The sequence below is a fragment of the Archocentrus centrarchus genome, chromosome 15 (assembly GCF_007364275.1).
Source record: "Archocentrus centrarchus isolate MPI-CPG fArcCen1 chromosome 15, fArcCen1, whole genome shotgun sequence".
NCBI lineage: Eukaryota > Metazoa > Chordata > Actinopteri > Cichliformes > Cichlidae > Archocentrus > Archocentrus centrarchus.
Genome location: NC_044360.1, coordinates 7,497,293 through 7,522,264, shown reverse-complemented (window position 1 = coordinate 7,522,264; position 24,972 = coordinate 7,497,293). Strand labels below are relative to the sequence as shown.

At 42.3% G+C, this 24,972-nt stretch overlaps 1 protein-coding gene across 2 annotated transcripts in view; it reads right to left on the bottom strand.

Moving 5' to 3' along the window:
• Positions 1 to 24,972, bottom strand: part of ugp2b (UDP-glucose pyrophosphorylase 2b) — a 44,934-nt gene that overhangs the window by 13,012 nt on the left and 6,950 nt on the right. For both annotated transcript variants that reach the window (XM_030747489.1, XM_030747488.1), the window contains exons 4-5: positions 7,732 to 7,917; positions 2,194 to 2,327 (exon numbers count right to left, since the gene is read on the bottom strand). In XM_030747489.1, coding sequence (XP_030603349.1) covers positions 2,194 to 2,327; positions 7,732 to 7,917 — 320 coding nt within the window. The remainder of the gene's footprint in view (positions 1 to 2,193; positions 2,328 to 7,731; positions 7,918 to 24,972) is intronic.

Genomic DNA, 24,972 nt, shown 5'->3' with positions numbered 1-24,972 from the left:
CCAAATATACATATATATTTTTTAAAGATTAATGTATCTACATGACTGGATTTTGTCAAACATTTCTCTTACTGCCTTGGGGAAGTTGGCAGATTTTTTTTGATGAGTTCAGTTTCACTTCAAAGAAGATACACAAATCTGGTAAGCTAGAACTGTGTGTGCACTGTCTGTTTACATGGCTATATATTAAAAAAAAAAAAAAAAAAGAAGCTGTTTCTGAAACAAGCACAGCGACTTTCCATTAATTCATATATACGCTCACTATTAAAAAGTACTTCATTAGCATGCAGACTGTCCCTTTATTAGTGAGACTATTAGACAATTAATTACACTATATGGACAAAGGTCCTGGGTCACCTTCACATGCCAGGAAGCTCCTGGCACACACTTTTTGTGCTGATGTTGGTGGGGTGGCCGTAGCTCAGGAGGCAGAGCAGGTCACCTACTAATCGGAAGGTTGGTGGTTTGATTCCTGGCTGCTCTAGTCTGCATGTCAAAGTATCCTTGGGCAAGATACTGATCCCAAGTTGCTCTCCGCTGCAACCGTTGAAGTATGAATGTGTGTGAATGTTTCATAGAAAGCACTTAGCCATAGAAAGAAATGCTTGTCTGAATGTGTGTGAATGGGTGAATGGGGTGTGTCAAATGAAGTGCTTTGAGGGCTCAAAGTAGAGTAGAAAAGTACTATATAAGAACCAGTCCATTTACTGCTAGAGGAGGTCTTGAACTCTACAGTTATTGAGTCAGTCAGTGTTGTGACTTTTACACAATATGCACCTCAGTGCTCTGCAACGTTACATGGTCTGCCACTTTGTTGCCGAGTTGCCATGGTTCCTATGCAATAACACCAGTTGCTGTTGATTGTGGAATATCTAGGAGGGAAGAAATTTCACAAACCAACATGTTGCAACAGAGGTATCCTATTACAGTCCCACACTCTGATTCAGTGAGCTCTTCAGAATGACCCATTCTTTCACAAAAGGCAGGCAGCGTGATTTTATACATCTGTGGCGATGTGATTAAAAACACCAAAATTCAAAGATTAACCAGAGTGGAGCAATACTTTTGTCCATATTGTGTATAAGCAAAACCTTACTTAAAAGGTGGAACATAGTCTGAGTTAGAAATATTGCCTCTTCTGGTGGTAACAGCTTACCACTCATACCACTTCCAGTTTTGTTAAATATGAACAGACTCCATTTAATCTCTTTATTAAGAATCTCTTTTGCAAAAGTGGCCTGTGCTGACATAGATGGCATTAACCTGGCAAGTTATTTAATGAAAACCTATCGATCGCTATCATCGTAGTTTGCTAGCGGGTACAGCCATTCGTGAGGGGGATCAGCTGAGCAATCAACTGATAATGGCTAGCACTGAGATCAGCTAATCTATCAGGATGAGTCTGAGTCATGACTTCATGTTTGATTTTATTTATACTGCTCTAAATTTGATCACATGACCAAGAAGTCTTATTTGCACAAACCTTAATTTAAGTGACTATAAAAGTTTTGGATTTGCTTTGCATCTTAGGCAAGTAGTTTTTTCCCCTCTATTAACTGGAACATGAGATAACACAACTCTGAAGATGAATTTAATTTGCCTTTTATGAATTCCTGTCGTGGCCTTGGTCACCGACTTCTTTGTTCTCCTGTTGATTGACATGTAAACCATTCAACCACTTTTTCTCCGCTGCCACTGAATCCTCCAGCTACCCTCCCAGAATGCTTTGTAGTGCACTACTTGACGCACACAGAACATACAAGAATTATATAAATAATTCAAGGGAAATAGCAAAAAGCAAGTTCTACTTGACTGACAAACTGGAGACACCAGGGCATTAAATATTAAAAGCCTTTTCCATACATCAAATGACACTTCCTGTCTATTCTTGACAGTTTGAGCTCCGAAGCAGAAGCACCACTCAGCAGTTCATTTTAAGGGGTCAGATGAGTTCATTCAGGAGGTTCAATACTGCCAACTTTGTATTGTTGGTTTTTTTTTGTAACTCTGCAAGTATGCATACAGATTTGTGCGCCTTTGTCTCACATTGCTTCTTTAGTATTTGACAGAAAAATAACCTCTGATTCCCCTTGGCACCGGTTCATATGCAGTATATCTCACTGCGTCAGGGGGTGTTTGCACTGGGCTCACTGTTACTCAACAGGACATTGTATTAGTATCAGGCTTTCTCACCTGCTTTGATTAAAGGTGTGTATCTTGACCCGGTGGTGTGTGTACTTCTGCAGGATTTTCTTTGTGTCTTCATCTGTGTTGAAAGAGTTCATGAGGACCAGGGGGACGTCTGTGTTGTAAGTCTTGTTCAGGTGCTGTGGGGTGTTAAAAACAAAGGGTATAAACAGAAGCAACATTTATCCTTATTTATGCAATAAAGAATAACTAAAGAGAAGTAGGCAGCAGACAGTCTTCAAAGTGCTTCTTAACAGTGCCTATTAAGAGGCTAACAATGTTAAAATCAGAGACAGTGCAGACTGAGAAAAATGTCAAGAATCCCAAAGAATGCTCAGATAGTAAATATGCCTTTTAGCTCAGAAAAATCAGTGGAAATTAATAAATGAACAATACAAAAAAAAAATCCTGACTGGAGTCAGGTGTGGAGGAGGATTCTGTGAAGAGGCTGAAAGACTTCGTGCATCTTTTCAGTTTGAGCTTTTTACCTTATCAAAAACCAAACGACTATGTGATCTTATGCAAGTAATGTTACCTCATCTGACACTGATAAAATTAAATGAGGAAGGAAACAACATTTGGGCTTTTTATGGGCAAATAAAATTATACTCTGTATGTCACATTTTTTTGCATTAACAGCTTTGTATGCATCTATTTATCGACAGTATGCATATATACATGCAGAGTAACACGGAACATGTTTATGCAGGTATGCATTTTCTTTTTTATGCCTTTACTTTTCAGGGACATGTAAGATAAATGATAACTGTACTGCTATTTACATAATATTTCTACTCTGAAAGAGCACTCAAACCACTTCCGCACTGCAAGCCACATTCATCCATTTACACACACATTTATATGAAGCTTTATTGTATGCACTTCAGGGAAATTTGGGGGTTCAGTTACTTTTTCACGGACATGCAGACCGGAGCAACTCTGCCTCTAAAAGGCAAAAACCATAATTAATGTAAAATTAGCTGATCTGGCCTTCAAGGTTGTCTCCTTGTGCACCTCTGGACCACTTCCAGGCCAGCTGCTGTTTTGGATGACGGAAGTTTTGTTCTGACCACTTGCACCTCTAAATCTCCTCCACTGTGGCCAAACCAAATTTAGGGAGGACACCTGAGTGGTAGTCAAGATGTACACAGGGAGACAGCCTTAAAGAGGAGATCAGCCAATCTTAAAATAGTTTTGCGGGGGTTTTATGTTTGGATTTGTGGAAATGTACTTTGTATTCAAATTATTTTGAATATAACGGCATATAAAACCCAAAAGTTCACTTTTTTTTGGTCACTGTTTTCAAATCTGCATTTAAATACAAATTAAAGTGTGTTGTGGTAGAACTTGGAATCTGTAAAAAAAAAAAAAAAAAAGGAATGAAACTGCCCTCAACAGTACCAAAACATTTGAATTTCCAAATCACACAACAACACAAAATGAAAATTCTCACCTTAGTTTTCAAACAGTGTTTCTGTACCTTGACTGTGTGATTAGAATGAATACAAAAAAGGTAACATACCTGAGGAGACTAGGAAGCAGTCTTTTTTATTTTTTTTACTGAGATAAGAGAAAATTAAAGTGAGTAGAGGAGGTGGAGGATGAGGACAAATATGAGACGTGGGGTATGAATCAGTGGGGCCAAGATGACGTGAGGAAGTTACTAAAGAGCTGGATTTACAGCCTGTGACAGACACGGCGGATGACTGGACTTTTCTGAACTCAAGCGAGAACGTCATATTTCCATTTATTTACCAGGATGGGTGTTGGCTGGCCTTGAACTTTACACGGCTTGTAACAAACACTGATGTCTCATTTCTGAGTTAAATAAGTGAGTAAATGCTCTGTGTTTAAGCTTCCTATGCATTTAAATGGTGTGCCATTCCTACTGCTCACACACAAAATAACACACTGGGTGACTAAACTCCATTTTCTTTTCCATGTCTTTCACTATGTTGGCAGTATGGGTTTACAGAGACAAAGAGGGATAATGCATCTAATGGATTTCTAATAATCCTCAGAGCCCCTCTCTGAGGAATCTGTTTATTACTGCATCCATCTATGCATTTATTAAAACTTTTATAAAAAGGAATACTGGGAGTCTTGCAACTATAGTGACTTAACAGCTGGATGCAACAGTGCCTATATTTAAACCCATTTTTGGCCTGCTCACTAATCGAAATTTCTGCTGATTATTTTTCTGTCATACAGCGAATTAACTCACTGGCAAGAAGAGCCTGTAAAATACCTGCTACATACAAGCTTTAGTTGCAAAGACCTCCCTGGTCCTTGTTTGGAGACATGGATTAGACACAGCGCTCAGTGAATCCTCAATCGAAACACTAGAGATTGTGGTTGTCCTGCACCGGTCCCCAAAGAGCCTATCAATACCTGAAACAGAAAGCTTACGAGCCAACCATGTTGTGTTACTGACATGTGTTGTGTGGCAGCAGTCAGTCTATGATTACTGTACAAGTTTTTCTTGACTAAGCGTAGCCATAATTTTCATGGCTTTTGTTCAGTACTTGAAATAAGCTTATGGGCTGGTATTTATAAAGCACTTTCCTAATCTTACTGAGCTCTCAAATCAATTCTACTACAAGCCACATTCACACAATACTTTATTTTATGCACTTTTAGCACTCTTTGAATCAATCACACTCTGATGGCTGTATCAGAGGAAATTTCGGGTTTGATATCTTGCCAAAGGAAACTTCAACGTGCAGGCTGCAAGAGCCAGAGTTCAATTCACCGACCTTGATCAGTGGATGACCCGCCCTACCTTTGTTAACGGCTGTAGATGTGCCGATCGTGTCTGCAGCCATTAAAGCCATAATGTTGTGAAACTGTATGAATGTACCGAAGAAGCAAATGTGATGAAAAAAGGTTTTAAATCTTATTCCTCCATTCTTGTTTTAAATTTAGCAGCCTTTTAAAGCTTGATTTAACTGGTTATTCTGTACATGTAGTTTTTATGTCCCAGTAACAATTGAAGGTAAAGATTTGGCTCTCCACCTGTTCATTTAGATAAGAGTTTCAAAATACCTGCCTGGAGGCTTTGATCCTCTCCAAACTTTGATAATACTCAAGTTTCTTGAAGACATTTGAGTGTCGGCTCCAGAACAAAAGTGCTCCTGTTACTCTCTGATATTGAATACCTTTAACATCACTTACATACATGACTTAAACAGTCACTCTTCACAGCTTCAGTCTTTCACACTTTAACTGAAACTGGCTAACTTGACAGATCTGCTATTGAGGCAGCTGCTCAGGTGAAATCTGTAAATCTTCAGCAGCCAGGCGGCGCCTGAGTCTGAATTTTGTCCAACCTTTTTTTTAATGTCCACTCTCCGTGAACCTGTACATGTTTCAGCAATAAATTAAAAATGCATGAGTCAGCGGGGTGGCTGAGAGGGGCGTTCTCTCACAGGAGGACCTGGTTAAGAGGGGCCGTGAGTGTGTTTGTGCGGTATCCATTTTTCCTTTCTCAATAGGTTGATTCAGCCGGCAAGTAATCTGACCAGACCCAAGCAGAAAATGGAGAGCAGGGACTCTGACACAGGGAGCAGTGTGCCAGGAGGAGAGGAGTGTCCCATGAGACTGTTATGAAACCCAGAAATATGCCACAGACATACAACATCCCTGTTACACTCAGTTCCACAATCCTGTAAAACACTTAAATCTTACTCATTGCAGATTTCATACCAAGGGCCACAACTACCTCAAAACGCATTTAAACATTTAACTTTTCTTCCTACAGCCTCCTAAAAATGCTGCTTGAACATGTGATGGTGTGATTACTGTCTAATTTATGTAAATTTACATAAATAAATTAAAGGATTAGGAGTGCTGCTGAAATAAGGTAGGATCAGTTCCAAATAAGCGCACAAACTCCCCTCCTCCAGCACACACGCCGTCTCTGTTTCCCGGCCAATCGCCAGCAACTCCCCTGAGATTTTACACTCAACTCCTTTCAAAAGACCCTCAGCTCTGGTTCGGAAAAGCACATGGCTACATGAAGTCTGAGAGGCTTGTGCCTGGAGGACGATACGCAAGCTGCATCAGGGTGGAAAAGGCAGAGGCAATTTTTTCTCCTGTGAATCATCTAAAGTCTCTCTTTTTTTTCCTAGCTGGGGATAATAAAGTAAGAAACATCAAAAACACTGCAAACACTACAGAGAGCAGATAGTTTGTATTGCATCAGGCTACACATCACTTCCTGCTCCGTCTACTATCATCTGAGCCACATCATGAGCTCTGGTGTGGCAGCGGATCAGCAAGCGACACCCAGCTGCTCCTACAACAGCCATGCTAAGAATTTCATTAAGAAGAAAGACCGGTTGGCTGTTTGTGTCAGAGCTATAATTAAAGTGACTAAATAAACCAGTAAAAAACCAAACAAACAAAAAAACCCCCAAAAAAACCAAATCTACTTCAACAATATGAGATGAGAATAAATTCAAATAACATAGAAAGTTAAGGTTACAAGCATCACTTTGGCCTCAACCGAACCACCATTTCTCATTTATCAAATTAAGTTTCCATTAATAGTTTATGTGATTCTTGTGCCTGAATGAAATTCATCACTGAGGTTTGGCTTTTCAGGCTTTTAAGGCTTTCAAATAATATCCACACCTTCCTCTCTATTCTGTCATTGTCGAAACTGCTGTGCTACAAAGTAATGTAACTGCAATAAGGGCCGCCCTGTCAGATTTTCACATCACAATTATTGCGATCAAAATAAATCAATAAAATAAATCTTAATCAGTTAATCTTTGTCTAGTAAAGTCTCTTTAAAATTTTAACAACTAAAGTCCTTTTTCCCCCACAGCTGTTAGCCATCAAGTGACTGAGTGGAGTTATATATTTAAATGAGCCTTTACAATATTTATAAGTGTTTCCTACCATGAACTGGCCCATTGGCGTGGGGTCATTTATTTATGACGTGTATTTACATGTACACTATATGTTTTTTTCTTACTACTACAGGCTTTGTTCGGTTGTAATTATTTAGGCAATTAATCTATCTTGTTACAATTTTAAGGTATTTCAGGAATCTCAAAATTTTAAGTGTTTCTCCATAAAATATTTGAATTATTGCATTTTGATTTTGTTTTAAACAGAAGCACGGAGGTAACGAAGTAGGAAAAAAAAAATGACTTTAAGAACGTCATTGTAATTTGCTGTCTATTAAAGTATTACATATTACGATGGTGCAGGATGGTGATTCAACTACAAAATGCCATAGGTGCTGGGAAACCTTGCTTTTATACAGGAATATAAACAGAATATTAGTTGAGTCAAGTCCCCTAATGGCAAGAGACACGAGGCAGACGAATTGTGCTCATTAGCGCAGACTGACTCAGACTGCCTGCAATCTTTGCTGTCAGACTGATTGCAGTCAGTCAGAGTCAGACCTGTTTGGCGACAGGTTACCTCTCATCAAACGACCTCTGAAATCACCTGTCGAGCACTCAAGCAGTCACTGCAACTGCTTGCAATGCGAATTGCGCACATCCCAAAAAAATTCAAAAGCTTTCGTACCTCAATCTGCTGCACAGTGAGGTCCAGGAAGGTGTTCTCGTTGCGGACACTGATCAGGCTCTTGGGGCCCTTGCATCCCATGCTGGTGCCCAGGCCTCCGTTCAGCTTCACCACCACCAGTTTGTTCAAGCTTTCAGCCACACTGTCCGGCAGGCCTCGAGCAGCGATCTTATCGTAGGGTTGGATCTGGAGGAGATGGGGAAAGAAAGGAGATGGCTGAGGGTCAGAGAAAAACTCCCAAATAAAACAAACTGTACCGATAAAGTACTTCTAATGATCACCAGGACGTTACTGCGCTCTGAAAGTGCTTATAACTTGCTTCTTCCCACATCTCAGAGATCACCTGTGACTGACCTCCTTGTCATTTTCTCTTTGATTTTTCAGCTTTCTCACAAGCAAACTGTCCTAGTCCTAAGTTCTTTACAGACGCACAAAGAGACGGTAAGAGCTTCGAACGTGGGCTGACTAATTACCAGCTGAGCAATGAAATGGGCTGACGTGATGTGGAAATGTGAAAATGTCACAAATCGTTAACTTGTTAACTTTAACAGCTTTTGGGAAATGTGCACACAACACAAAAAGACATTTTGCAGCACATTCTTAAGCAAATGGTAAAGAAAATAATCATTAAAATTGCTTAATACACAGCACAGCAAGCATTATATATAGTACACTGTAGTTCTGTTGATGTACTGGAGTATGGTGTGTGTATGTAAATTTAGAGGCGCAGCAAAACAGCTCTCACATCAGTGTATTTACATATCATGTATTGACTTTATCCATCCTCTCCCACAGTTCCACGATGATATGAATCTATTCTGTCAACCAGGAACATAAACATGACTGTGCAGCTCACCTCTTTTCCACTTTTATTTGTCCTTAACTTTATTCCAAATTGACTGCATTATTTTAACAAGAAATTTTAAAATCAATTAAAAAAAAAAAAATGTGCAGAAACATTCAGAGATGCTAGATTTTAATCAGATGTCACAAAATGTTTCTGTCGTTGGGATGTAAGTGAGCTTGTCAGTGTATAAGTCGAGCTCTGGGCATCGTATGATAAATGCTTCTGAGCTGATAAGGTCGGATGTCTTTCCTGTGCCCTCTTCCTGCTAAAACACAGTAGCCAATCGGTGATGGTGGACAAACAGCAGACCTCCCGCTGACAACAGACGGTCTGTCCTCTGGTGTTTATCCCCTTTTCTCACCACACAAGGAGGATGAGGTTACAAACACAACAGACAAAACTGAAGCAGCTGCTGCTCGCACGCCATCCTTCGCAGAAACGGTCATCGTAAAGGACAAATAAATGGCTAGAGGTGGTGAAATGTGTTCACTGACTTGCACTGAATGAATAAAAGGTGAATATTGTGCATAGTAGTGCGGATAGATCAACTCCCTGCAGACATTTGTTGATGCGTGGTTAGTTACAATGGGGGAGATGTTTTCAGCTGATTTCCCTGTCCTACCCCTGTGTCCCCGGAGGGGAATGGCTTCCACACCCAGATGTTCGTTTCCCTTTCTGGACAAAGCAGATGGGAGTTACTTTTTACTCTTGACTCCTACATGTGTGTTCCAGCTACTCCAGCCAAGTTAAGAGCCCACTCAGTGACCTACAAGGATCATCTCAGTAACCACATTACTAAAAAAAAGATTATTCTCCATTGTGTTTGTGTTTTAAAGTCCAGTGCAATGTGCTGAACAGGCTTTTCAGTGTTCCCTTTGACTAAAAAGCTGCTGTCAGAAGCAGCGGTGAACACCTGAAAGTGAAAATATATCGACTGCAACCAGCCCACTGTTAGATTACAGTCATGAGTATGCCAGCAGGATTTATCATGTTACGTAACAAAATTATGGTTTTCACAACATGTTAGCATGAGTAGCAGAGGAAAGACATTTTCACATTATACTGATATTACTAAGGGTAGGGGAAGCACAATGCTAATGTCACTAGGAGACTTGCATAATATTTCAGTTGCTGTTGACTTGGCTGCAGTACTTAGAAAATCACATGGCTTTCTGGATGTGTCACTGAAAGTACTGTAAAATATGTGAGTAAGGGCGCCTGGGTGGCTTGGTGGTGAAGCCGGCGACCACATAGACACGCCGCGTTGCGGTGCAGGCGGCGCAGGTTCGCGTCCCGGCCCATCGCCAATTTGCCCACGTGTCTTCCCCTGTATCTTTCCCCCATTTCCTGTCTCTCTCCACTGTCATAGAAAGCCGCTGTGGCCAAAAATGCAAAAAAAAAAAAAAAAAAAATGTGAGTATACCATCCATACCAGATCTAAATTTAGCCAAACATGGTTTGAAGGTAAATATTCTTGTGCATATCTGAATGGCTTTTTAGATGAGTGAAACTCCCATTCTGACCTGATGTTTTTGTGGAAGGACTCGTTGAATGTCATTGCACAGTTGTCTCAGAAACTTATACAAGAAATCCCTGTTAATAATTTGCCCCCCTGGGAGGTGAGATGAATTGACTGGGAACAACCTTGTTAATATGAAAGGAAAGGATAAACATGCTCCTGGCCACATTCCTGACCTGATGTGCAGCCTTCAGGCTTAGAAGCTGCCAGGTCATATATGCAGCAGTGATCCTCCACACAAAAGCCAGGTCAGTTCCAAAGAGAAGTTCATGTTTCCTCTTTGTGCAAGTTTGAGAACAATGGTGAAATCAAGATGCACAAGGGAGTGATTTAAAAAAAAAGTTGCATGAGAAGATCACCTTAAAGCGAAGATCAGCCTGTTGTGGTGTCTTTTTAATGGGATGATTCACAGAACTTTTTGCTCACACTTTGTATGTCTTTTGGCATGTCAGCTCATTGATTTCTTCTAATACTGAGCTTAAAAACAGGGACTGAATCTTACAGAAATACACAGAAAATTAACTGTGAATAAACTTACAAATGGTGAATGGCTGATGGTCTCAGACCAAGTCACTTTTAATAAACAATGGGGTACCACAAGGCTCTGTGCTTGGTCCACTATTATTTACAATATTATCATTCCTCTAAATCCCAACTACATCCAGATTACAGTACAGCTATCTCTGTAAAAGCTAAACTAGTAACAAAAAAATGTGGCAAATTTATATTCATGCTGTCCTTACGTTAGGTGGCAGTAAATTTTAAGCTGTGTAATTTGCAAAGACAGAAATGTCACGTTTAAACCTCATGTGACACAACAGAAAGAACTGTGCAATCAATCCTTGCATCTGTGCTTATGAAGACATCTTACAGCGATCTGCAGCACCTTGAAACTAACAGGAAACAATTTACTCACTGCCTTTCACTACCAGAGAACCAGAGAAGTTCAGCAGGTCACAGGGCTGTTTAACTCTTGATACTCTACTGCTGGGAAAATTGAGTTTTATATTACTCACACATATATGCTTACTGTACATTGTGAAGCTCTAAGCGACCTTTAAGTTGTTTCTGTCTCCAAGGCCGTTCCAGGGACTGGAATCTCAGGCCCATAATCATTATGTTCCAGAGCTGTGGGGGTCACGAAGCCTGTTTCCTGTCTTTAGCTTATTTTAAAAGCTTGTCAGTTTTATGGCATACACACAAATATGTATACTGTATTTTCCGGACTATAAGTCGCACTTTTTTTCATAGTTTGGCCGGGGGGTGCGACCTATACTCCGGAGCGACTTATATGTGAAATTATTAACACATAAACCAAAATACTCCAGACACTTGACATCTCCGTGAACTGGAGCTTTAAGGCAGTCTTGCCAGTGGATGATGGATGGAGAGCACAGCTTCACGGCACCATGCACCACCCAACTTTCCTGGAAGTCATTGGATGGATCAACAAAGCATAGGCTTCAGAGTGACAACTGAAACCAGAATGACCCAGAATAACTGGAACTGCAACTGACGACAAGTCTGACAAAAGCGACACAGAAGAGGAATGTTTTTTCTTCTTTATTATGCATTTTTTTTGTCTTATACTCCGGAGCGACTTATAGTCCGAAAAAATACGGTAAAAGTGACTTGCAGGGACTGCCCCGGCGAGCCTGTAACTGCTCCCTTGCAAGAATAAAATTAAGAATTTACTCAGCTGAATCCTCATGTTTATTGTTTGTTTAATTTTCCTGACATCTACAAATACTGAACTTAAGTGCCATCTAGCCCTTTGCGTTGTATTAAGATTTGTACACATTAAATGGGGCCTGTTGAGATCATTTCCAACTCCCTATTTTTATTCTTGGACTCTATTACAGTTGCTTTGCATGACTCACAGCTCAGTATAAGAATTATTTGTCTTAAAGTGGGCCTTGGTGTTTTCTGGAACACAGGTACTACTTACAAATATGCTCACCTCATTTGTATAGCATAGAAAATAACGAAAAGCACAAGATGTCCCTTTTTAAAATGGTTATTAATATTAATTTAATATTAATTTCCAAACAGACAGCTTTGAAGCTGCCATGGTGTAGTGTACATGATATGATACTAAAGCCAACCTGTGCATTAAATATATTACTAATAACTTGATGTGAACAGTCATTCAGTAATGAAATCACACTGTATCTGCATTTATGAGAAAAACAAGTTGGGGAAAAAAAAAACATCTTCCTTTTAGAAAAATTTCAAACAATACAAACATTTTTAGTCATGAAATTACATTCAGCTGTTACTGAGTCACAGTGGTGCCTTTTTCCATCATGAAGTTCAAACATCTGTATTTTCCCCCCAGTCTGCCATTATTTTTTATATAAATTAAAACTCACCACTGCCATCTTTGTATAAAGACATTCAAGATGTTCCAAGCCACAAACATTTCCTATAGAAAACAAACCTCAGCATCACAATGCTCATCCACGACCTCATCTCATCTCTTACATACCGCACGCACACAAACAATATGACCTTTAACAACTCTGGTGCTGCGAGCCATCAAATCTCCCCGCAGGACTGAGTCTGACATTTTTATCCAGCGTTTTTATTACAGTCAGCAAATAATCTCGAAGATGAGTTTAAAATGCTCAGGCCAAGGGCGGAAGTGACGCAAAGTTCTGAAATTATTCCTTGAAAACGCTTAAATGATTTATACATGTGAATGCACAGGCTGAAAAGAAACCTTTTTCAATACGAATATTGCTGCTGCCAAATCGAGAAATTTTTTCTTAAGAAGTGCATCTATTCTCAAAAGATTTCCTCACTAATTTGACCCACAGGAGTCCCTCCTTACGACTCCTTGTGGCGGTGCTAATCAAATTAATGACACTTAGCTTACCCTCACCATTGTCATTCTTGCAAACAGCAGCTGGTGACAAAACTGACATTATGAGCATTGTATAAAAGATAGATAAAGTTTTAGGGTCTGAAAAGTGAAGCCAACATAGAAGTGCCTCAAACCCACATTTTATTTAAAGGCTAACGGGGCGCGACGGCTGTGGCTGCAACAAAGACTTCTGGTTGCACAGAAATGGTCCTCGGCTCCCTCTGTGACCTCAGTAAACACTCTCCCAGTGAGTTAATTTCAATCACTAATTTTAGGTTATACTGAATAAAACATTCATCTATCCAATCAATCCACTATTTTCTGCTTAGTCAAGCTGGCAGTTATTATTATTATTATTAACAATAATTTATTTTTGGCTGTAGTTGTTAAGAAACTTTAGTTAACCATATGTCCTCTTCTCTCTCTCTCTTTCTCACATGCACACACTCATCCCATCTCCTCAGTCTCATTACGGTCTGTCAACGATTTTTATTTCATTTTATGTTCTCCGTTTCCAATTCTTGCCTCATCAATTTTCTCTCCCAAACTCTATCATCTCTCTGCCTCCGTCTTTCTTTATGCGACTTCTTATCTTCCTGTGAAGCCACATCCTCATTCCCCATTCATATTCTCCTGCCCTTCTCTCTAGCTGTAATCCTTTCTCTCTCCATCTGCAGCTTCTGAGTTTAAGAAAGGCAACTGAGAAATGGAGAGCGAACGCACGAAGAGCAAAAGACAGATCAGGTGTTGTCTGTTTACTGTCACTGGATTATTTGACATGTAAAGTAAATGAGGAAGTTACTTTATGTCAACATACGTATGTATATATTTTTATACATTCTATTTTTTGTATATTTTATACATTGTTTATTTTCTGTATATTTCTTGATTATACTAGATTATAATATTTTTATTTTTATTTTTATTTTAGAGAGTTTGATTTTCTGTTGCACGGCACTGAACAGGAGTGGCCCTCCAATCTCATTGTACATCCTGTATAATGACAATAAAGGCATTCTATTCTATTCTATTCTATATATGAAAAAATTCTTGGCACACAGTAACATATCGAACTGCCCTTAACCTCTCCTACTTCTTTAGAAAGAACATCTCTTTTCTAAGAGGAAATCTAAGTATTTTTATCTTGTTTGTTTAGCTTGCATTGTGGTGTAACTGCTGAATGTAAAATAAAGAGCCTGTGGTCAGGAAGATCCGGTTTCTTTACTTGAGCTCACGACTGTGCTGAAAAATGCACGCTTTCTACCCCGGGGATCTATTCATTATATTGATTTTATGATGCAATAAGGTTTTTCACAGGTGAAACACTCAATGCCATCTATTCATCTATCCACTTCCACTTATTCCGTTCAGGGTCACGGGGGGGCTTGAGCCTATCCCAGCTGTCATAGGGCAAGAGGCAGGGTACACCCTGTACAGGTTGCCAGTCCCGTGCAGGGCTAACACAGAGAGACAAAGAGCCATTCACACCTATGGCAATTTAGACTCACCAATTAACCTAACATCTACGTCTTTGGACTGCAGGAGGAGGCTGCAGCGGGAACACGCAAACTCCACGGATGGTTTTGAACCCCGGACTTCCTGTGAAATGATACTAACCACCACACCACCATGCTGCTCACCAAATAAAAATGCATTAAATGAATATAATCATTATCAGATTTGAATTCAATTTAATGTGCCTTGCTATAGTTTTATGTTAGCATACAAAAGTTGTTTACCTGGCGAGTTAGCAACTTCTGCAGAGTAGATGCAGTTCAGGTAGATTATTTTATCTACATACACAAATGTGTGTGAGTGTATCTCTGCACTCTTTGGCATGACTGCAATCGGCTCAAAGCAAGAGCAAATAAAACGAATATATTTCTGTGGGTTGTTTTGACTTTAAATTTGAACTTCATGTAATGAAGATGCTACTTTATCTCAGCAAAGGGTAGAAAAAAAAGTACGAAACAAATATAAAAATTAAACTCATCAAGATCAAGTTACTAAACTAAACTAAACTAAAGACAAAACAGTTTTTTTTTTTTTTTTTTAAAAAGTAACTTTCAAGACTTCATACTGCTACCTTGAGGATGGGTGCACATTAATACAATCCACTCACCCACACCCTCAACAATCTAACAGGGGGATAAAGAAGACTTCCTAATCCTAGCTTAATAACAGTTTATGACAGATCTGTAAAACAGCAGTTCATAATCCACAAAACACTAACAAAAATTATAAGTTAACACTTATAAACACCTAGAAAGGAGTGGTACAGGTTGGCAAAAGCTCAATGAAGCCACAAATACATATTTTTGGAGTGTTTTTGTCAAATACTGAATATTTATGTTCACAATGATTTAATAAAATCATTTATTAGCCCTTAAAAACCTGTAAAAACTGAAGGGGGCAGGAAAACCAAAGCAGAAAAAAAAAGAGAAACTACTGTCCACTTCTACCTCTCCAGAGCTCTAAAAAACTTTCAAATGAGTCACATTCAACCGAACTTGTGATGTCTGTTCATAAGTACAGATTGTTTAATTTCAAGGAAACCAGAAAGCAGATGACACGTATGTGAACCTAAGGCACAAAAAGAAAGTTTATAAATAAAACACTTGAATGACTTTAGTGACTAATCCTTTTATTATACCTGTCTGACTCAGTCTGGAATTCATCCATCTCCAATGTGGTGCAACAATACGACAGGGCAATTGATCTGGCATGATTATATGTGCCAGTGAAACACAAGAAAAGGACAACTGCAGTGCATTGCAGTGGATGTCACCTCATGTATATGGGTGGGGTTTCAGTGTCTTTATAATGTGAAGACAAACTAATCTAATGCTACTGCATTTTCATGCTTTCATGCACTGGTGCGCAGTCATGTTGGAACCGCATCTGCATTGCGCTTGGTAATGTCAGACTTGGATTCAGCTGCTCGGCCATAGAAATCTATCCCATGAAGCTCTCCATGTGCTGTTCTTGAGCTAATCTGAAGGTCACATGAAGTTTGGAGGTCTTTAGTGATATATTCTGCAGAAAGTTGGCGTCCTCTGCACGTCACTTCCACTTTGTTATGATACCACTAACAGTTGATTGTGGAATATTACTGGCGAGAAAATTTCACAGCTAGACTTGTTGCAGGGTGGCACCCAATCAATGCTGAAATCCACACAGCCACTTTCTTCCCCACTGTTTTAGGATAAGCGGAAGAAAATGGATGGATGGATGTTTTACACGGTCTAACATTTGCCTCAGCATGTTTGTGCAATCGCATCTTACCCCTTAACAATTCACTACTGCTGTGCTTTCATTTCTTTTATTAGTCATACTTTCCACTGTATCAAAAAAGAGAAAGAAATAACAGAGTTTGAAAGAGCATGCAGCCTGCAAGCCAACTCTCAGATTCATCTGCTTTCTGCAGATCCATTTCCTCACTGGCTATTCTCAAGAGCTGCTCCTAACTGCTCAACAACAGCTCTGACTGACACAAAACACAGCATTCAGATTTCAAAGAACTCCCTTGAGATTGGGCTGAATTGGATAACTTTGCAGTCTGTTAAACTTTTCAGTCTTGTACTTTGAAGCGCACACAAAAACATGAAAACCCAGCACTGAGGAAACTAGATGAGAGCACTGAAGGCACCCCTTGTGATTAGAAACTAAGGAGGCTCTACACAATGTCTTTTTTTTTTTCTCTCTTTTTTAAGTGAAAGCACAACCAACTCCAAGACACCCTGACGACTTCGCACTTCACTTTGTAAAGTAACCAACACACAGCAGCGCCACAAAGACTGACTCCTGTGGTTTGTTTGGTTTCCTGCCAGAGGAGGTGTAAGTGTTAACAAAAATTAACAGGCATTTTAAAGTCACAGCACGACAGTACATACTGTAAGAGAAGATGCACTTAAATATCTGCAAAATTAAAAGGTGAAAATGTTAATGACATCTCAAACTGGGATTACTTTTCCTGTTTTCAAAAGCTTGCTGAATAATCATTGACAAAAAGCAATTCATATTATTGTATAAACTTCAAACTGATTACACTTGACTTTTACATCTGTTGAAGGAAACTTTTAGACAATCCATTCTAGGTCTAATATATACTCAACAGAGGGTATTGGGTATAGTTGGATAGTAATTAGCCACGTAATATTAAGCAGAGTGGAAGGTCAGGAGGCCCCAGTCCATGAAATCTTCAACTACCACCTCTGGCAGAACTTCAACATCATTTTGAAGGAGGCACCTCCATTGTTGAGGCTGCTGCTCAGAGCTGCGGCTGCAAGGTGGCTGGTGAAGGTGAAGTGAGCCATCAAGCTAAAGGACTCCTATCGGGCTTGGTTAGCCTGTGGGACTCCAGAGGTAGCGGACGGGTACTGGCAGTGGAACGCAGCTCGGGTGGTGGCCGAAGCAAAAACTCGGGTGTAGGAGGAGTTTGGCGAGGCCATGGACAAAGACTTTTGGATGGGCATGAAGCAATTCTGTTAAACCGTCAGGTGACTCAGGAGAGGAAAGCAGTGCTCTACTCACATGGTGTATAGTGCAGGTGGGGCGTTGCTGACTTCAACTGAGGCTATAGTCGCCCAGCGGAAGGAAAACTTTGAGGACCTCCTCAATCCCAGTGACACGCCTTCTGTAGTGAAAGCAAAGTATGGAGACGAGGGGCACGACTTGCCTATCACTAGAGGTGAGGTCATTGAGGTGGTTAACAACTCTTTGGTTGTAGGGCCCCGAGTTCCTGAAGGCTCTGGATGTTGTAGGGCTGTCTTGGTTGACATGCCTCTGCAACACTGCATGGAGATCTGGGGCAGTGGTCCCCATCTTTAAGAAGGGAAATCAGAGAGTGTGCTCCAACTATCAGAGAAATCACACTCCTCAGGTCTATGAGTAGGGTGGTGGAAAGGAGGGTCCGTCCATTAGTCAAAACTCCAAGAGAAATAATGCAGTCGTTTGCCATTGCATGCATACGCAATGCACGAGAGGACCTTCAGGATACAAACAAGCAGATCAGAAATGTTGGTGTTTTCCTTGCAAAGTCTATAACGGTGCATTACCATTTGTTTAGAATCATTCCAATAGGACAACCTTTAAAAATCAGCTAGCTTGTGTAGATCTGTAGAAGCATAAAGGGGCCCTGCATTAGTATCCGTTTGCAGAGAGGAGGATTACAGACATACAACTGGCACAGAAACTATGGAGACACACTTGTGTGTGGTACTTGTAGATTGTACAAAACACAGACATAGACACCACAATGTCAGAGATTGGTTTTAGATTCGAGGATGACATAGCCCTGCTTTCTCACAGCCACCAGCAAGCAGCAGACACAGGATAAGACCCTGATATTAGTAGACACCTCTACACGAGTAGGCCCCATCATAAGGACAATACAAAAACCATAAGAATCAGTACAAACAGTGCTGAGCCAGTCACACTGCTTGAAGTGGAGTCATTAAATTATCTTAGAATTATCACCAAGCAGGGTGACCCAGATGCAGATGTTAAAGCAAGGATTGGCAAGGAAAGAACAGCCTTTCTACAGCTCAGGAACATCTGGAGATCCCAAGTGTTGGACTTTTCAGTTCCAAGATCTAGATTAGTCCATCAGACAGGCTGTGACATGGAACCCCCAAGAAAGTGGGTAATACTTGGAGCCAGGTAGAGGCAAAAACACAGGACAGAGGACTCTAGAGGTCACTTATTGATGGCCCATACGCCAAAGAGCAAAAACGCTAAAAGAAAGAAAAAAGATTTTGTCTACTGCCATGTTAGTTTTTGGAGCCAGAAGCCACCTGGCTTTTCAGCATGCCAGTGTTAGAAAGTTTGGTTATCAAGCTGCATTCATAAAAGGTGCGATACACAGACTCATGCATCTGCTAACTATCGCCAAGCAACAAATTAATAAAATACAAAAATTTCAAATCACCAGAAATGAACTAGAGGACCTACAGGTTTTAGCACTTTGCAGTTGGCTTTATTTTATCAGTTTCATTTTACTAGAAGGAAGTACTGTCATGGTCCTGGGCCGGTGGCCCAGCGTTTTGAGTTTCTTTTGTGTAGCCTTCTTTGTTGTACTTTTCAGGTTATGTTTCTTAGTGCTTCTTATAGTTATATTGTTTGAGTATGCTGTTTAGTTTCCCTTGTTGTTTTTTGTGTATGTTCCCTTTGTCAAGTTTTCAGTGTTAGGTCTACGTCTGTTATATTTAGTCAGTTCCTGTTTTGACAGTCTCTTGTTCCCTGTGCTTTGTGTTGAGCTTTGCTTCCCCTTTGTCATTAGGTTCATTTGGTTCACCTGTCGTCCCCTGTTGTTTCCACTTGCCTTAATCCCCTTGTGTGTATTTAAGCCCTTAGTCTGCCTTTGTTCGTTGTTGCGTCGTCGTCATTGTTCCCCCGTGGTTTCCCCTTAGCTGTGTGCTTTCGCTTAGAGTTTTGTTTTTCTTTTCTCCCAGGCTTCCAGTTGATTTTTGGCCTTGGTTGAGATTTTGTATTTTGTATTATTCGAGTTTGAAAATAAAGCAGTTTTTAGTTAAGTCGTGGTCGAGTCCTGCATTTGGGTCCACCCCTCCCAGCTCACAGCCCCTCATCGTGACAGTACGACGCAACCACCATGGACCCAGCGGACTACAGTTTTTTCGAGCCCGACGTGTGTGAGCCGTGGCTCGCTTCTGAATGCGAGTCACGGTACGTCGGCACGCGCCTCGCCCTGGGAGGGCCCAGCTGGAGGAAGAAGCCTCACCGTTGTCGCTCCCGACCTCCATCGCGAGCTCATGTTTCGCCTCGGCAGCTGCCTGCTGCAACAGCTGCCTACACGCCGCCCTCCTCATCGATACCAGCCTGCTCTTCACCCGCTGAGTTCCTGGCACGTCAGTGGGAGGAGGAGGCTGCCGCAGCTGCACTTCCTGTTCAGGCAGGAGGAAGCGCGGCTCTCCGCAGCAAAAACAGCCATCACCTGCCTCCTCTGTGGATTCTGCACAGCTTCTGCCCAGTGCCGCTGCAGGGTCTGTGCAGCCCCAGCTCTCCACAGCTTTCTCCCCTGTGTATGACGATCATGGCCAACTTGTGATTACACTTTATTACAATAAGACTCCTGTTTCAAACAACAATTCAAGGACCGTGTTGGCACAGCCAGTAGATATTAAGATCACGAGTCCCTCTGTTAAGACTGCTTGTACTCTTGAGGATGTCAAACAGGAGTTTATGGATGCTATAACCGTGCTCTGTGAGCAATGGCTTAAGATTCCCAATGAAAAGGACCGGGAGATCGGGAGACAAATAGTTCACAGACTGTTATCAGCACATCCAAGACTTTTGGCTTTTCTGCCTGACTCCATTCAAGACTTTGTTAAGGAAATAATCCTCACTGGCTCTTTGTCATCCTCTGCTGAGGCTATGATTTTAGAGACTGAAAAGAAATTGACCAACGTTAGGATTGAGTTTGTAGAGAATGTGGACTCTGAGACAGCTGACAGCAACGCTTCTGTTGGACACCCGGAACCAGTGCTCGTTCCTACCCCACGGGTGAGAGTAGCCAAGGACGGGCTCTCTCCAGCACCCGTCCCTGCTCCTCGGGTGAGGAGCACCCAGCCCTCGTCTTCAGTCAGCGCCTCAGAGTCTTCAGCTTCAGCTTCCGAGCCTTCAGCTTCTGCATCAGCCTCACAGTCTCCAGCTTCCGAGCCTTCAGCTTCGCCTTCAGAGACCTTAGCTCCAGCTCCCTCCGCTCACCCTGCTCCTGCTCCCTCTGCTCACCCAGCTCCAGCTCTCTTAGCTCCTGCTCCCTCTGCTCACCCAGCTCCAGCTCCCTTAGCTCCTGCTCCCTCTGCTCACCCAGCTCCAGCTCCCTTAGATCCTGCTCCCTCTGCTCACCCAGCTCCAGCTCTCTTAGCTCCTGCTCCCTCTGCTCACCCAGCTCCAGCTCCCTTAGCTCCTGCTCCCTCTGCTCACCCAGCTCCAGCTCCCTTAGATCCTGCTCCCTCTGCTCACCCAGCTCCAGCTCCCTTAGATCCTGCTCCCTCAGCCTCAGCTTCGGTCGCTTTAGCTCCCTCAGCCTCGGTTTCTCTGGTCCCCTCAGTCACTCAGGTCCCTTCAGTGCCCTCAGCTTCAGTCCCCTCAACCACGGTTTCGGTCCCCTCAGTCCCCTCAGCTTCAGTCCCCTCAACCACGGTTTCGGTCCCCTCAGTCCCCTCAGCTTCAGTCCCCTCAACCTTTCAAGTGTTTGGAGCCTTTCAAGTATCCTGAGCCTGCCTGCCTTCGTCCTCGTCGTCGCCGCTGGGAGCACGGTCGGCCTCCTGCCTGCCTTTGTCCTCCTCGTCGCCGCCGCTGGGAGCGCGGTCGGCCTCCTGCTCGCCTTCGTCCTCCTCGTCGCCGCCGCTGGGAGCGCAGTCGGCCTCCTGCTCGTCCTCGTCTTCGTCGCTGCCGCTGGGAGCGCGGTCGGCCTCCTGCTCGTCCTTGTCTTCGTCGCTGCCGCCGCTGGGAGTGCGGTCGGCCTCCAGAACTGTGTTTTCATTGTTTTGGACTTTGTTGCCTTTTTGGGGTTTTTTGGGGTTTTTTTTGTTTGTTTCGGGCCCTCCTTCCTGGCCCCCTCCGCCTGCCCTGGTCGATGTGCCGGGTTTTGTTTGGACTCTGCTGCTCCTTGGGGTTTTGTTTTGTTTTTGCCCCTTTTGTTTCCACTTGCCCTAATCCCCTATGTGTATTTAAACCCTTAGTCTGCCTTTGTTCGTTGTTGTGTCGTCGTCATTGTTCCCCCCATGGTTTCCCCTTAGCTGTGTGCTTTCGCTTAGAGTTTTATTTTTCTTTTCTCCCAGGCTTCCAGTTGATTTTTGGCCTTGGTTGAGATTTTGTATTTTGTATTATTCGAGTTTGGAAATAAAGCAGTTTTTAGTTAAGTCGTGGTCGAGTCCTGCATTTGGGTCCACCCCTCCCAGCCCCTCATTGTGACCAGTTCTTTCTCAATTATGACTAATATGGGAACATGGAGGACTACAAGGTTGCATCATACAACGTCCGCAGAGCGGTGAAAGAGGCTAAACATCGCTACGGCCGCAGACTGGAACAGCAACTACAACAGTCTGACCCCAGGGGACTGTGGCAGGGACTACGCACCATCACGGACTACAAAGCACCACACACACCCCCGGTGAGTGCCGATGCTTCTCTGGCTGATGAACTCAACAACTTCTTTGCGCGCTTCGAGTCGGGAAGCCAACAGCCCTCTGCGCTCCCGGCCGGAGGGGTGGAGACACTCACTGTGACGGAGCGTGACGTGAGGAGGGTGTTTAGAAGTGTAAACAGCAGGAAAGCGGCTGGACCAGACGGTATTAGTGGACGTATCCTTAAGACCTGTGCTGACCAGCTGGCACCTGTGTTTACAGTGATATTCAACCTCTCACTGAAACTGTGTGTGATTCCCACCTGCTTTAAAAAGTCCATCATAGTCCCTGTCCCAAAGAAACCACACCCCAGCAGCCCCAATGACTTCAGGCCCATAGCACTCACCTCTGTGGTGATGAAATGCTTTGAGAGACTCATCAAGACATTCATCACCTCCTCACTGCCCACCACCCTCGACCCACTACAGTTCGCATACCGGCCAGACAGATCCACAGATGATGCCATAACCTTCCTCCTCCACAAGACCCTTTCACACATAGACACCGGTAAGGGGAACTATGTGAGAGTGCTGTTTGTAGATTACAGCTCAGCATTCAACACCATAGTTCCCTCCAGGCTGGTCTCTAAGCTGCTGGACCTAGGCCTGGGCCCATCCCTGTGCAGGTGGGTTCACAGCTTCCTGACCAGCAGACCACAGGTGGTACGAGTGGGTCACCTCACCTCATCCTCCCTCACCCTCAACACCAGATCCCCCCTAAGGCTGTGTGCTCAGCCCTCTGCTGTACTCACTGTAAACCCATGACTGCGAGGCCATGTCAGAGTCCAACGTCATCATCAAGTTTGCTGACAACACTGGTGTTGTGGGACTGATCTCCCACAATGAAGAGACACCCTACAGGAGAGAGGTCTCCCGCCTGGAGAACTGGTGCCAGGAGAACCACCTCCTGCTCAACGTCAGCAAAACAAAGGAACTGATCGTGGACTTCAGCAGGAAGCAGCAGAGGGACTACCATCCACTTGTCATCAGTGGTGCTGAGGTGGAAAGAGTGGACACTTTCAAATACCTGGGAGTGACCATCTCACGGGACCTGTCCTGGACTCATCACATAAACATCACTGTGAAGAAGGCCAGACAGCGTCTCTACCTCCTCAGGCGGCTGAGAGACTTCAAGCTCCCACTCAAGGTGCTCAGGAACTTTTACACCTGCACCATCGAGAGCATCATGCGTGGGAGCATCACCACCTGGATGGGAAACTGCACCAAGCAGGACTTCATGGCCCTAAAAAGGGTGGTTCGTTCAGCTGAACGGACCATCAGAACCACCCTCCCCAACCTGCAGGACATTTACACCAAGCAGTGCAGGCTGAGGGCCATGAAGATCCTAAAACAGCCCAGCCACCCCGGACACTCTCTCTTCTCCCTGCTCCCATCAGGCCGGCGTTACCGCTGCCTGAGGGCTAAGACTGAAAGGTTGAAGAAGAGTTTTTACCCACAAGCCATCCGTCTGCTCAACTCTGAGCCCTAACTGGACCACTATTGCACTATGTAAATATTATAATATTCTATAATTCCATGTAAAAGTGTGTATAGTATATAGTGTATAGTGTGAATTACATATTTTTATTTTTATTCTTCTTATTTATATGTGTGTGTATATATGGTTGCAGGTACAAAATACATTTCACTGTGCATTGTACTGTGTATAACTGCGCATGTGACAAATAAACACTATCTTATCTTATCTCATCTTAATAAGAGCTAATCACATCACTGGCTGTTCTACATATTTTGGATACCGTTTTCAGGTGGTTGTTGACAGCACCCTAGCACTGACAGGTTAACACAATTAAAAAAAAAGTACATTATGTTTATAAGTTATGAGAGACAGAAGACAATCCGCAGTACATTTTAGATGAGAAAACCTACAAAAAATGATTCTCAGCATATGAGAAACTTTGGTTTATGATGTCTTAAAGACTCTTGGAGCACATGATCATGAATCTTCTGGAAGAAAGTGAAGAGCCGCATCTACTCTACCAAAATATCCCAAGGTTATTAAGCTTTATGCTTGAAACGGTTTGAATTATAGTTGGAGTTCAGTCAAAAATGGACTGCAGTTCAAACTGTAATTAATAAAGGTGGATATGCTCATTGAAAAACACAGGTATCCAAAAGTCAGCTCTGAACAGGGTAGATATCTGATGCAACAACTCTACAACTGTTGAACAATGTTAGTCTCACATAAAAAGTCTTAAATAGTATAGGCTGATTTCTCGTAACTAGGAATGGGAATCAAGAACCGGTTAACAGTAATTCCTTGGAATTGTTAGTCTGCTTGTTTAACGATTCCACCTATCGATTCCACTGACGTGAGGACGCATTTACGTGATTACATTACATTATTTGGTTCGGAATATATCCAACAGCGTGAAGACAGAAGCATCAAGATAAAAAGCATTACAAAATTATGTTCACAGTGTTTCAGCAACAGCAGCAGCTGTTTTACGTGCAGCCTGTGCACACGCAGCAAGCGCAAAAAGGCGGAGTCGTTACCAAGTCGGTGACCTTGTATGGAGCGAAAGGAAACGTTTTTCTAGCATCCAAAACAGCTGCGCTTTTTCCTGTAACCACCATTAAAACCTTTACTTTGAAACAGGTCCTTCATCAACCACATGATCAGAAAGTGTCAACGTGAAAAAAAGAGAACTTTGTAGCTGCTCCATCTGTTTGTTGCTGTTTGTTTCATACAGCAAAAAAAAAAACTACAGTATGGAAGTTAAAATATGCAGATTGATTGTTAATACGAAAAAAGTATTTCTAATCAGATCACTTGATTAATCAATGGAATAATCGATATTTGCAGCCCTATTTTGCTGTACTGCTTTCACTATACTGTA